General features: G+C 45.4%; 1 protein-coding gene across 1 annotated transcript in view; it reads right to left on the reverse strand.

Moving 5' to 3' along the window:
* Nucleotides 1-12,214, reverse strand: part of BTBD11 (BTB domain containing 11) — a 333,233-nt gene that overhangs the window by 123,741 nt on the left and 197,278 nt on the right. Inside the window, exon 2 of the mRNA XM_037847888.1 lies at nucleotides 9,349-9,498. Coding sequence (XP_037703816.1) covers nucleotides 9,349-9,498 — 150 coding nt within the window. The remainder of the gene's footprint in view (nucleotides 1-9,348; nucleotides 9,499-12,214) is intronic.

The raw sequence follows: 12,214 nt of genomic DNA on the forward strand, positions 1-12,214 counted from the left end.
AGGGCTTGTCGGCAACCACCAGCAGCCAGGAGGAGGCCAGGAAGGATTCTCCCTGGAGCCTACAGAGGGAGCACGTCCCTGCTGACACCTTGATTTCAGACTTCTGGCTCCAGAACTGAGAGAATATATTGCTGTCATTTGAAGTCACCCAGCCTGCAGTACCTGGTAGCAGCCCTAGGAGACTAAAACAGAAAGGAATTATCTTCTTGAGGCTGGTGGGCAGGGAAGACCTCTAAGGGCATCAACAGATGGAAAATATTGAGACTCACTGCTCAAAGTTAGGGCGAAAGCAGGGAAAAAGTTCAAATCCCAGGTTCACCACTTCTCTGTGTAAACATGGGCAAGTCATTTCACCTCTTCGGGAGGGATAATACCCACCTCTCGGGTGATTTGAGGGTTAAATGCAAAGTGTGAAAGTGCCAGGACAATTGTGGCACTAAAGAAGCAGTGGCCTTAGGCTCGTGGCCTGCCTGCCCTTCCCTACTTCTGGACGTGGAGGGACAGTCTGCCTGTGGCCTGGCCCCTGGGCACCAGATTCGTTGCTTCATCGTTAGGCTTGACTTTTTTTGGGAATCCATGCTGCAAAGCTGCTCACTCCAGGTATCCCTTTGGGTACATTTGGCTCCTTAGCTGCTTCTCCCCTTTTCTCTCCACCTTCTCATCTTTTAGGGACCTCACTCACTCCCTAGGAGGGAGAAATAAACAAAGCTTCTAGCCACTCACATCAGTCTAGTCTAGACTAAAATCTACAAGCACAAGAATTTTCACACAAATCTTACTTATGGGATCCAAAATTTGAAAAGGAAACAAATATGCAGCAACAAGAGTGTCTAAATACATTCTGGTACATCTAAATGATAAAATAATGAACTTATGCAGCCATTAAAAACGTTTACATAGAGCTGGAATATAGTGAAAAAAAATCCCCATGTTAAGTGGGGAAAAAAGTGGAATTCAAAATTGCACACAGTGTGATCAGGATTATATTAAAAACTAGGCACTAAGTAAATACCGGAAAAAATAAACCAAAGTGTTGGCCAAGCATTTCTCTGCCTAGTGGGATTGTGGGTGACAAGCCTTCCCAATTCTTTTGCATGTTCTGAATTTTGAATTATGGCATGAGCTACTTGTATTATCAGAAAGGTAGGTGTGCCAAGCTGGTATTTACTTTCTTGATTCTTCCATCTAGGTTAAGGCTGGAGTACACTCATCTTTCTGTCTATCTATCTCCCTTGAAGGTCCCCATTAAAAAAATCACAAGAAAAATAAAAAGGGAGTGGAGAAGAGAGGAGGATCTAGGTTTTGGGCCCCTACACCACCTCTTTCCTTGTCCAGGGCTCCAGAAAGCTTGATGGGTGGGTGGGTTCCTTCTGCCTTGGTTGGGCTGATTATCTCCTCAGGGCATCATTCAGTTCACCTATACCATCAGGTTTCCTGGTTTTGCCCACGCTGCTCTCTCTCCTTGAACTGTTCTTTCCTGCATACTGAAGACCTTCAAGGCTGTGCTCAAATGCCACCTTTTCCATGGAGCCCTCCAGGATATCTCCAGTTTAAATCAACCCCTGATTCTCCTGTGTACCAACACCTGCTAATAGAATCTAACATGTTACTCGTTTAATTTTGTCATGTTCACAGTTAATTGTCCACATCTGCTACCCCTACTAGACCCTGAGCCTCAAGGACAGAGACCATGCCTCATATATTGTCTTGTTCCTGGAGAGGCAGTGTAGCAGGGTGGTTAGAAGAATGCTCTCTAGCCAAATATTGCCTGAGTCTGAGCTTTCAACCTACTAGTAACTAGCTGTGTGAACTTGAGTGTTATTTACTCTCTCTGAAATGGGGATGATTATGACCTAATGGATTCAATGAATTATGAATACATATATATATAGTGCCTAAACTTTTTCCATCTGTAAAATTTGGCTAATAATAGTACCTGTCTCAAAGTATTAAATGAGGTGATGTGTATAACCACAAAGCAGTTGGCACAGGGTCTGACACATTGTAAGTGCTTAATAAGTATTCAACTCTATTCTTCTTTGTGTCATCACCATCATCACTACCATCACCATCACCATCATCAGCATCATCACCCCATCATCACTGCCATCACCATCACCACCATTATCAACATCACTATCATCACCATCATCACTGCCATCACCACACCACCATTATCATCAACATAACTATCATCACCATCATCACTGCCATCACCATCACCACCATTATCATCAACATCATCACTGCCATCACCATCACCACCATTATCATCAACATCACTATCATCACCATCATCACTGCCATCATCACCCCATCATCATCACCATCATCTCATCAGCATCATCACCACCCACCATCATTATCAGCCTAGTCCTTTGAGGCCTCAAGGATGTCTCTGAGGAGGACTGGCCCTAGGAGACAGGATTGGCACAGGGGTTCCTGCTATCTCTAGCTCTAATTTAAACTCTGCTTTATGTATGTGCTACCTTCTGCCTTCCCCTTTTAGCATCAGGAACCCAAAACAACAAATCCACTTGTCATCAGCTTCTCTGAGTTTGGGGAGCTGGTATTGGGTTCTGGGAACTTAATTGCCAATCCACTAATAACCAGGTTTCCCAAATGTCAGCCATTTGGGAATCATCCTCATGAGTTCTTGTTCTAGTTTGCTAATGCCACGGAATGCAAAACACCAGAGATGGATTGGCTTTTATAAAAAGGGGTTTATTTGGCTACACAGTTATAGTCTTAAGGCCATAAAGTGTCCAAGGTAACACATCAGTAATCAGGTACCCTCACTGGAGGATGGCCAATGGTGTCCGGAAAACCTCTGTTAGCTGAGAAGGCACGTGGCTGGTGTCTGCTCCAAAGTTCTGGTTTCAAAATGGCTTTCTCCCAGGATGTTCCTCTCTAGCAAGCTTGCTGCTCTTCAAAATGTCACTCCCAGCTGCACTGAGTTCCTTCTCTTTGAGTCAGCTCATTTATATGGCTCCACTGATCAAGGCCCACCCTGAAGGGGTGGGGCCATGCCTCCATGGGAATATCTCATCAGAGTCATCACCCACAGCTGGGTGGGGCTCATTCCAAGCAAATCTAATCAGCACCAAAACGTCTGCCCCACAAGACTACATCAAAGATAATGGCGTTTGGGGGACACAATACATTCAAACTGGCACAGTTCTCTTATACCTGTGTGCCACCGGTACAATTTATTTTCTTACTATTTTTCTTTAAATTGGCTCATTCTTTCATGCAAATAAATTCCTTTGAAAAGGAAACTTCATATCGGTGCTACAAATGGAAAACCAATATTTATCTTAAACTCAGAGTAAATACACAGCACTTAAAAATAGAAAGTGTTTTGCACATCACCTCCAACCTTCTTCCATGTCACCTTGTGGGAATCACAGCTCTACCCGTCTGACTCATGCTCCTTTGTGCCTTGTGTCATCACCATGGGACAACGTGTCATACATTCCAATGGTGGGCTCCTTCTGCCCAAACCCATGCTGAGATAGCACCTTCACTTCCTTTCTCTTCATTTCATCCACAGTCAGCTACCAATTACTATGATACAATCTCAAAATCTCCCCAAACCCCAGGGCAGGAGGTATCATCACCCTCATTTCCAGATGATAAAAGTGGGGATCCAAGTGAATGAGCCACTTGCCCTGAGCCGCACAGCACAGATGAGGAAACTGAGGCTCTCTCCAGCTTCATAAACTGCTGTTTAACTCGCCTCACCAAAACCTTTCTCTTTGCAAAAGAAAGGCCTCGTATAATGCAGGACATTAGGTAGAGAGTAATGAGAGATTTGTTTTCAAGGAGGAGAGATGGAGGAACAGAGGTGGAACAACGCCTTCAAATTCAAACAGAAGGAAGCCTGAACTCTCGGATTCAGCAGGAATCATGTGTTTAATCAATCAGTCAAGCCACAAAATACTTATTGAGTCCTACTGTGTGCTGCATACATAGGCATTGGGAATACAGCAATGTTTAAAAAGTAAGTCCCAGCTCTCATGGATTTATAGTCTTGGTGGGAGAGACAGACAATAAACAAAGAAACGTGTACATAGTAGGTCAGGTGGTAATAAGTGCCGTGGAGAAAAATTCAGGTGGGAAGAGGGTACAGAGAGTGGTGGGGGTCCCAGGAGGACCTCTCTAAGGCGGTGATGTTTGAGCAGAGGCCCAAGTCAAGTGAGGGAGGATCCTGTGACTATCAGAAGAGCTTTCCAGGCAGAAGGAGGAGCAGTGCCAAGACCCTGCGGCAGAGCTGAGTGGAGCGTTTCAGAAACACCAACAGCCATCGGAAAACATTACAGGTATACTTTAGGGATTGGAGGCAGGAAGACAGGGGAGAACTACCTCCGCTGTCCAAGCATAAGGACTGTTTTTTTTTTCCTGGTGAAGTTGAGGAAGAGACAACTCATAACCTCCTTAATGTACAGTTGCAAATTAATGGCCTTACGTTGCCTGCCTCATTTAGTGGGAACAAGTTCATAGGTCATTGTGAAATGACAACAGGAAGAGGCATTTTACAATGGAGCCCTCATTTTATTCCTTTAAGCAAAAAAGCAAGCACCACAATTAATGACTGTCAGACAAGGGGTTCATTGGGAGCTCGAGGGCAGGGTTGGGGTGACAGGTGGAAGAGGCAACACAAGATCTCAGAAGACACAAAATGGAGTTGGACGGGACCAACTGCAGAGATGATTTGGTCCAAAAATGGGAGAAGCCAGGGCCTTTGCTTTCCCCAAGGCCTCAGTGGGGGAGATTCCCTGATATGGGGAAGGAGACCTGGACTTCCCAGCCAGACTCCAATTCAACCGTGAAGTTTGAGCACTTTGACTTGAGAATTTCCTAGTGCTCAGCACGAAAGAATTACCAGCCTGTGTCAACTAGAGGACCTATGTGGTACCTTGATTTAGCTTCCCATTCAAATATTTTAGAACATTTATAGGTTCATTTCTAGGTCCCTGAGTTCAAATTTCAGTTTAACAGAAAATTTAATGTTTGACTGGGGTTTCAGCAGGGGTCCCACTCACATACAGCATTTCCTTCAATTTTTGTTTCACTTCAGGGCATTCATTTATTCATTTGACATTCAACAGATATTTCCTGAGCTGTGGGGGATGCATTAGGTGCTCAGAAGACAAAGCTGAATTGAACACAGCATAACAGCGTGGAAAAGAAAAAAAAAAAAAAACTGGGTTTGAATTATGACTCTGTAACTTACTAGCTATGTGGCCATGGGCAAGACATTTATCCTTCTAAGTCTCAGTTTTCTCATCTGTGAAATGGGGATAAAAATACTTTATTTTTATCAATATTTCAATGTACTATGTAGCACATAGTAGGCGCTCTATAAATAGTGCATGTATTTTTACCCCAGCTGGACAAAGATAAGTGATCCAGACATGGGGTTGATCAAGGCAGTTCTGGATTTTAATTCAATGCCTTGAGGAAACAGGCAGGGGTTACAGGGAGAATATCAGCCTGCAAGGATGGCTCCCCACTCAGGTACTTGGTGGGTTACTTGGGAACCTTTGGGAAATTTCCTATCTCCAGTGTAGTATAGAGGAGAGCATCCATGATGCATCCTGCAGAAAAATCACACATCCTCAGGGTTGTAGGACACAGACCTAACCAACTTATGAATGGGCCTCGCAGGCGTAGAGGGGAAACATCTGCTGGGCTTCCCAGAAGGGAGGGGAGTTTGACGGTTAGGTGTGAAGATTTGCCTTAAAAAGATCAAATTGCAGCTTGTCAACTCATAGGTGTGCTTGATCTTGAGCAAGTTGTTGAACCTCTTCTTGCCTCTATTCCCATATCACAAAATGGAGGTAATAGTACATTTAGCACAGTTCTCTAATTCCATATAAACACGAGCTGCTATCGTTGTTGTTGGTCACTGTCAGAGGCGCTGTCCTCAACCCTGACCAGCCATCTCTCTCTTTCTAGAAAAGCAGGAATGGCAAGGAACAAACCCTCTTCATCTCACCTTCCCTGGAAAAACAGTGGTTTCTAGACTCCACACCAGCAGAGGAGCCAATGAATATGAAGAACAGCTTCTGTATGTACCCAGAAAGAGCAAGGGTGTATTGATTCAGATCACAGAGCCAGCCCATCTAAATTACAGTCAGATCAGAAGAGAAGGCAATTTTATTACCTTCAGTCTCCGACGTGACTTATCAAATGCTTCCACACAAATTCTACTAGGCTGACTTAATGAATGTACAAAACTCGTTGGTAATTAGCAACACCCATTTGTGTGCCAACAATTCATATGCGAAAGTCAACATTCAACCACAATGACAGCATTTAATTTACAGAGCAAACTGTCCTTAAAAGAAATTTATGCAGCAAGCAAGCAGCTCCTGCAGGCTGTCTGCTTGGGTCAAGTGCGGATTTGTTTAGCAAATTCTTTCTTCGAAGGGAGTGCCAGCTCTGAGCAGGGCTCTATCCCAGGTGCCAGAGGCTGGGAGGGGCCTCTAAGTTTTCCCAGGACAAGCCTTTGAGACCCTAGGGGAGAGGGTGAGGGCCATCTGGTGTCGGCTCTTCCCAGGTTATGCCAACACAAACATGCCCCAACTCTGTTTCAGCAAGATCCTAAGTCCCAAGAGGACACGGGCAGGCCATGGAAATTAGCCGAGTCCCCAGCGATGTGGCATTTCTTCTTAGAGTGAGTGTTTCCCCAAGGGTGCGGCCTGGACCCGCTGCATCTGAATCCCCTGGGAGCTTGTTAAAATGCAGATATTTTCTTATCCCATTCCAATTGTCGCAGATGTCTCAAAATATCACTGACACTCATACCTACCTCAAAATCATGGGTGTTATCAGACCTGCTGCTCAACCTCGTTATATAATGTGCCATTTAAAAAGCATATAATTACTGTACCAAGATTTTGATTAAAAAATAGTTTGATAACTGAATTCTAATAATTGGCTTCCTCTGTAATGCTAGGTGCTCTATTTTATGCATTTAAAAATATTATTCTGAGACAGGGTCCATCGGCTTTACCCGACTGCCAAAAGGGTTTGTGGCACCCAAAAAGTTTGAGAGCAATTATAAGACCGGTAGCTGAAGACCCTGTGACTAGAAGTAACTCTTGATTTCAGGGCTTTGAAGAGATTGGAAGTGCAATTTCCAGATTTAGATGCCAGGAAGTACCTCTCTAGTGGTCCAAGGGGACCTCCTCTGGCTTGAATTGCTACTGCTTCTCTTCCCAGAGATGCTATGCCATGCACTAAGTAGAGATGCCCATCCTGGGTATACAGGAAATTCCTTTGAGAGGAGGCATAAGTTGCTTTCTGGGTCCTGAATCCTTTCTTAGTTCAGGACTTGCTGGAATTTCAATACCAAGTCATACTTCAACATGATCTAGCATTTCTGAGATCAATGCTTCAATTTTTCTAGAACTACTACACGGCTGAGTCATTTGACAATCAATTGGATCATAAGTAAATACAGTTTTATGTTCCCCTGGCTGGCCAGACTCAAGAGCGTAGCCCTGAATTAGGGGGTGGGCAAGCATGGCAAATCATTGCCCAAATTTGGGACACCCCAACCCTGACTCTCCTGTCTCTCCATCTTTCTGCCTCATTCATTCAACATATTTCCTGAGAGAGGGATAGAGAATGCCAGCAAGGATTTTGGCCTGAGCAACTGGAAGAACGGACTTGCCATTTTTGGAAATGGGGCAGATGGCAGTAGGGGCAAGGAAGATCCGGGCTTCAGATTTGGGCATGTCAGGTGTGGGCTGTCAATTAGACCTCCAAGGGAGATGCCAAGAAGGTTGCTGGATGACAAGCCTGGAGCTCAGGGGAGAGGGTAAGGCTGCAGATAGAAGATCTCATTCCTTGTGCCTCATTTTTTAAGTGCACCATTCGGTTTCCAAGATCTTGGGCCTCCTGTACTGGTTTGCCGAATAAGTCTGTGCACTGTGGTGGGAGGGGAAAAAAAAACAGGGTTTTGGAGTCAGGCAGTTGGGGTTTGAATGCCAGCTCTGCCACTTCTTGGTGGATGGATTTAGGCAATTCATTTTTACCAAACTCAGTCTTAAATTTCACATGCTGTGAAATGGGGACAATAGTATGTAATGATTACAGATAATACATGTGAAGTGCTGGGACCTCATAAAAAAAGCCATCACTGGGTATTAACCATCCATACATTACACTTTTAAGACACATTTGAGAATATTTTATGAATCTTTCTGCTTATTCTCCCTTCCTATTCTCCACCTCAAATAAAATAAGCCACTGGGTGGTGTTGTAGTTGCTGTTCAACTACGGGTAACGATGCACTAATGGTAACAATGCACTAGGATGCTCAAAAACTACCTTTTTTTTTTTTTTTTTTTTTTGGCAGGTTGGTATTGTCTTATTTTGTTGCAGTCGTGGTGGTTGCTGTTGATGGTGAACTAGTTTTCCTTCGTCTTTCCTGAAACAAACCCGGCCCCAGCCCAGGGCAACAAACACCATGATCTCAGGCTTCATCTGGGTGTTTGGGGCCAAAAATATGGTTATTTGTGTCTTGGAAAAATTCTACTCTCCTCTTTCTAGGGGTCTTGAATGTAAACTGCCGACCCTGAGAAGTTTTGTGATGTGGGCCTGCCAGCCAGGTTCTCCGCAGCTGCTGAGCCATGTCCTGCACTCACAGCAGGGGAAGGGCCAAGACCAAAAGCAGGGTCTCACCCAAGCTGGAGAAGCTTGTGACACAGGACTGTTGGCTTCTTTGGTTTTGAGAAAGATACCCTGGTCTGCTCAAAGTGTTACATCCAGGGCACGCATTTCTGTTAGTGGAAAATTAAAATTTCTAGATTAAAAGACAAAAAAAAAAAAAAAAAGAAAAAAATTCCAAAATAGCCATCATTACTAACTGTATCCGTATCCATGGGCAGCCACCTGAAGCTGCCCGGGAACACAGGTGGCTAGGGGAAAGGTTTCCCACTGTGGAAATCAGCAGTGGACAGCCACCATTTATAGAGCATCTGCTGTGTGCCACATGCCGTGGGAAACCCCTTTATGGGCATCAGCTCATTGCATCACCACAGCTACACTATGTGTTAGGTGCTATTATTTGCTCTATTTTATGGAAAAGGAAACTGAGATTCAGAAAAGGCTGGAAACTTGACTACGTCAGTGGGAGAACCAGGAAATGTACCAGGTCCGGTCAACTCAAGAGTCTGCGCCTTTCCCACAACCATCAGCACTGCCTGGTGCACACAGCAGGTGCTCAATAAAAGATGTCGCCTGGCTGATCACAAGGCGCTGTGCCCTGTGGCCTGCCTGGGGAGCGGGAGGCTGCGTGATGAGGCGCGAGGGCTGCAGGACATTTGTACTTACTCAGCTCTGCGATGCTCCCCACCCGGGTGGCCAGCAAGGACTGCTCGATGGTCCGCAACTCCGACTGGCTGAACATGGGCAGCTCCCCTGGCTTGTTTGACCTCTGCGGATCTCGGTGAAGATTCAGGCTGTCTGGCAGGCAGAGCACCCCTGCAGTCCAGAGGGAGAGAGAAAATGAAAGGAGTCATTTTCGAGTAAACAAGAGAGGGGCACAAAACCTCATACAACCTCCAACTGGGCCAGAGCCAGTGCTGCAAAGCCCAACAGGGGAACAGACGCTTCTGGGCTCCTTTTGGAAATGGATGTCCTTCTAGCTCTTTCTAAAGGTCTCCTCAAAGTCCTGCCATACAGATTTTAACAAATGTTTGGGCATTTGTCTGTTCACGCACATTTCCAAAGGACACAAAGCAAAATCCTCTCCTGAAGCCTGGTAGGGATTCTATCCACTCTGAGATGATGTCTGTGAACCCAGTGGTCACTGCCCTCATTTTCCCTTCCCAAGGGAAGCTGTGGTTCCTAACCGCCCCGGAGGAAGAGTCTCTGCTGGCAATCGCTTCTAAGGGCTTGTTTTACTTGCCTGACAAATTTAACTCCAGGTGGTTGGGACATTATCTGTTAGACAAGGCTTCTGGCTTTCTCTATACGGCCATATACCAGGAGGTAAAAGAGTCCCCGTGGACTTTTGTGACTTGTACAGTGAATACCCATGGGAAATTCCTGGAATCCAATTATTCTCTTCTCTTCCTTTCCATTCCATAAATATTTACCAAGAATCGGAGAACTTACTTTGGTGGATTACCCAGTAATATTCAATCTTTCCGCCACCACACAACTTCCATAGAAAGAGTGTATTTCCCTAATCCTTGACTTTGGACTTGACTTGCTTTGGCCAACGGTATGTTAATGGACACGAAGGAACCAAAGGCCTGACAAGCACTTATGCAGTTGAACTTGTTCTCTTATACCTCCACCATTGACTTGAGAAGAACATGCCCCAGCTAGCCTGCTGGTCCTGGGAGAGTGACAGACACATAGAGCAGACCCAGAACCAACCTGCAGCTTAGAGTCACCCCAATGGACTCAGGTATCTGAGAAGCAAATGTCTACTCTGTATGCCACTGAGAAAACGAGGTTGTTACTCAGCATTATTATGGGGACAGCTAACAGATACACCAACCATGAGGAAATTCTAGGGATACAAAGAATAAGGCACGCCTTGTGCTGTAGAACCTGAGGACCAGGTGATGAACAGAAATCACATAGCCCTGTCCTCATTGAGTTCATGGTCTAAGTGAAGGAGACACGTAGTTTCAAAACCTTATGATAAATGCTCTAGGGTAGGAGAAGATTAGGAATGGCGTGATGTCTAAGCTGGGACCTGAAGAATGAGCAGATGTCAATGAATATGAAGCACTTATTGAGTGCCCATTGTGTTCCCAACCCTACCAGGCACTTTGGAGACGCCAAGGAAGCAGAAGACATATTCAAGCAGTTCATTCACTAACTGAAGAGACAAGAGTGGCATTGACAAAATAATTTCAGAATAAGAAAACAGTATCAAATATATGGGTGCTGAATTATATTCAACCACCTGGTAGGGTGAAGGGAGGCTGGCACAATATGAAGGTCAGTAGTTCGACTCAGCCCCTCACACCGCTCAAACCACAAAAACTCAAGAAGCAAAGGTTTCTCCTCTGAAGATGAGCAGGTGCGGGGTGGCTCTGTCACATAGCGACATTAGATTCTCTGCTGGCTCCTGCTGCCTGATTAGTGGCTCCAGCCACAATGAGCCACTCACTTTTTCCTGAATGTTTTACCTTGCACACTTAGGGGAGGCCAACACAATGAGGAAGCCAACTATGATAAATGTTTTGGGGATGAATAATGAATACAAGGATGAATAACACCAACGAACATTAGATTTTAACGTTCCCATATTCAGGAAACTAGTCAAGTCGGTTTCTTTCTAACGTTGTTCTCTAACCATTGCATTTCAAAGGTTTTTGATCATGACTCAGAGTTAAGACATGCATTTGATATCATGACCCAGGACACACACACACACACACACACACACACACACACACACTCTTCATATTTTCCACACCAAAAATTTCATGGAAAATAATATTGATCCTTGATACATGTGACGCATTATCAGTTTTTTTCACTTCTTTTCTCTTCTTTTTATTAATAAAAAACACCAGCTACAGCACTGAAGATGATTTCATGACCTGCTAATGGCTGTGATGAGCACTTTGAAAACCACTGCTGGCTGTGCCGGCACACGGGCTGGCATGAAGTGGACAGACAGTACAGTCACCCTATTCTGGCTCTACCTGGTGCTGGGCTGGGCTCCGCACTGGGTGTCGAGATGACTGAGAGGTGGTCCCTGTGCTTCAGGAGCCCTCAGCCTTTCAGGGAAGACAAGCCCCTCCCAGAAATGCCCATCACCCCAGGCTGGCCTCCTGCAGGCCCCGTTTCCCTCCACAGCCTCGTCCTCCTCCTGTTCCCCCAAGCGAGGAGGCAGAGGAGGCACCGAGTCACTCTTGCTATTTCCTGTTTGCTCACCTGCCAAGACATTTAGTCAGAGGCCAAGTAAAGGAGCCATGGCCATGGCAATGAACCTTGGGCCAACCCCTCATCTGATACCCTTGACCCTAATCCAGGAACTTATTTGCCCTTGAAGAACCCCACTGCAAAAGGTACCAGGTAGTCAAGTCCCAGTCTAACTGACCCAAGGTGCAGGGTAACGAGGCCCTCTGCTTGGGGGAGGGGAGGAGGTGCTGATGGTCAGGAGGGCTTTGCAGCAAGGGATACCTGTGAGCTGAGCTCCTTCCCCTTAGATGGGAAGGATGAGGTTATC

The sequence above is a fragment of the Choloepus didactylus genome, chromosome 8, assembly GCF_015220235.1.
Source record: "Choloepus didactylus isolate mChoDid1 chromosome 8, mChoDid1.pri, whole genome shotgun sequence".
Classification (NCBI taxonomy): Eukaryota; Metazoa; Chordata; class Mammalia; order Pilosa; family Megalonychidae; genus Choloepus; species Choloepus didactylus.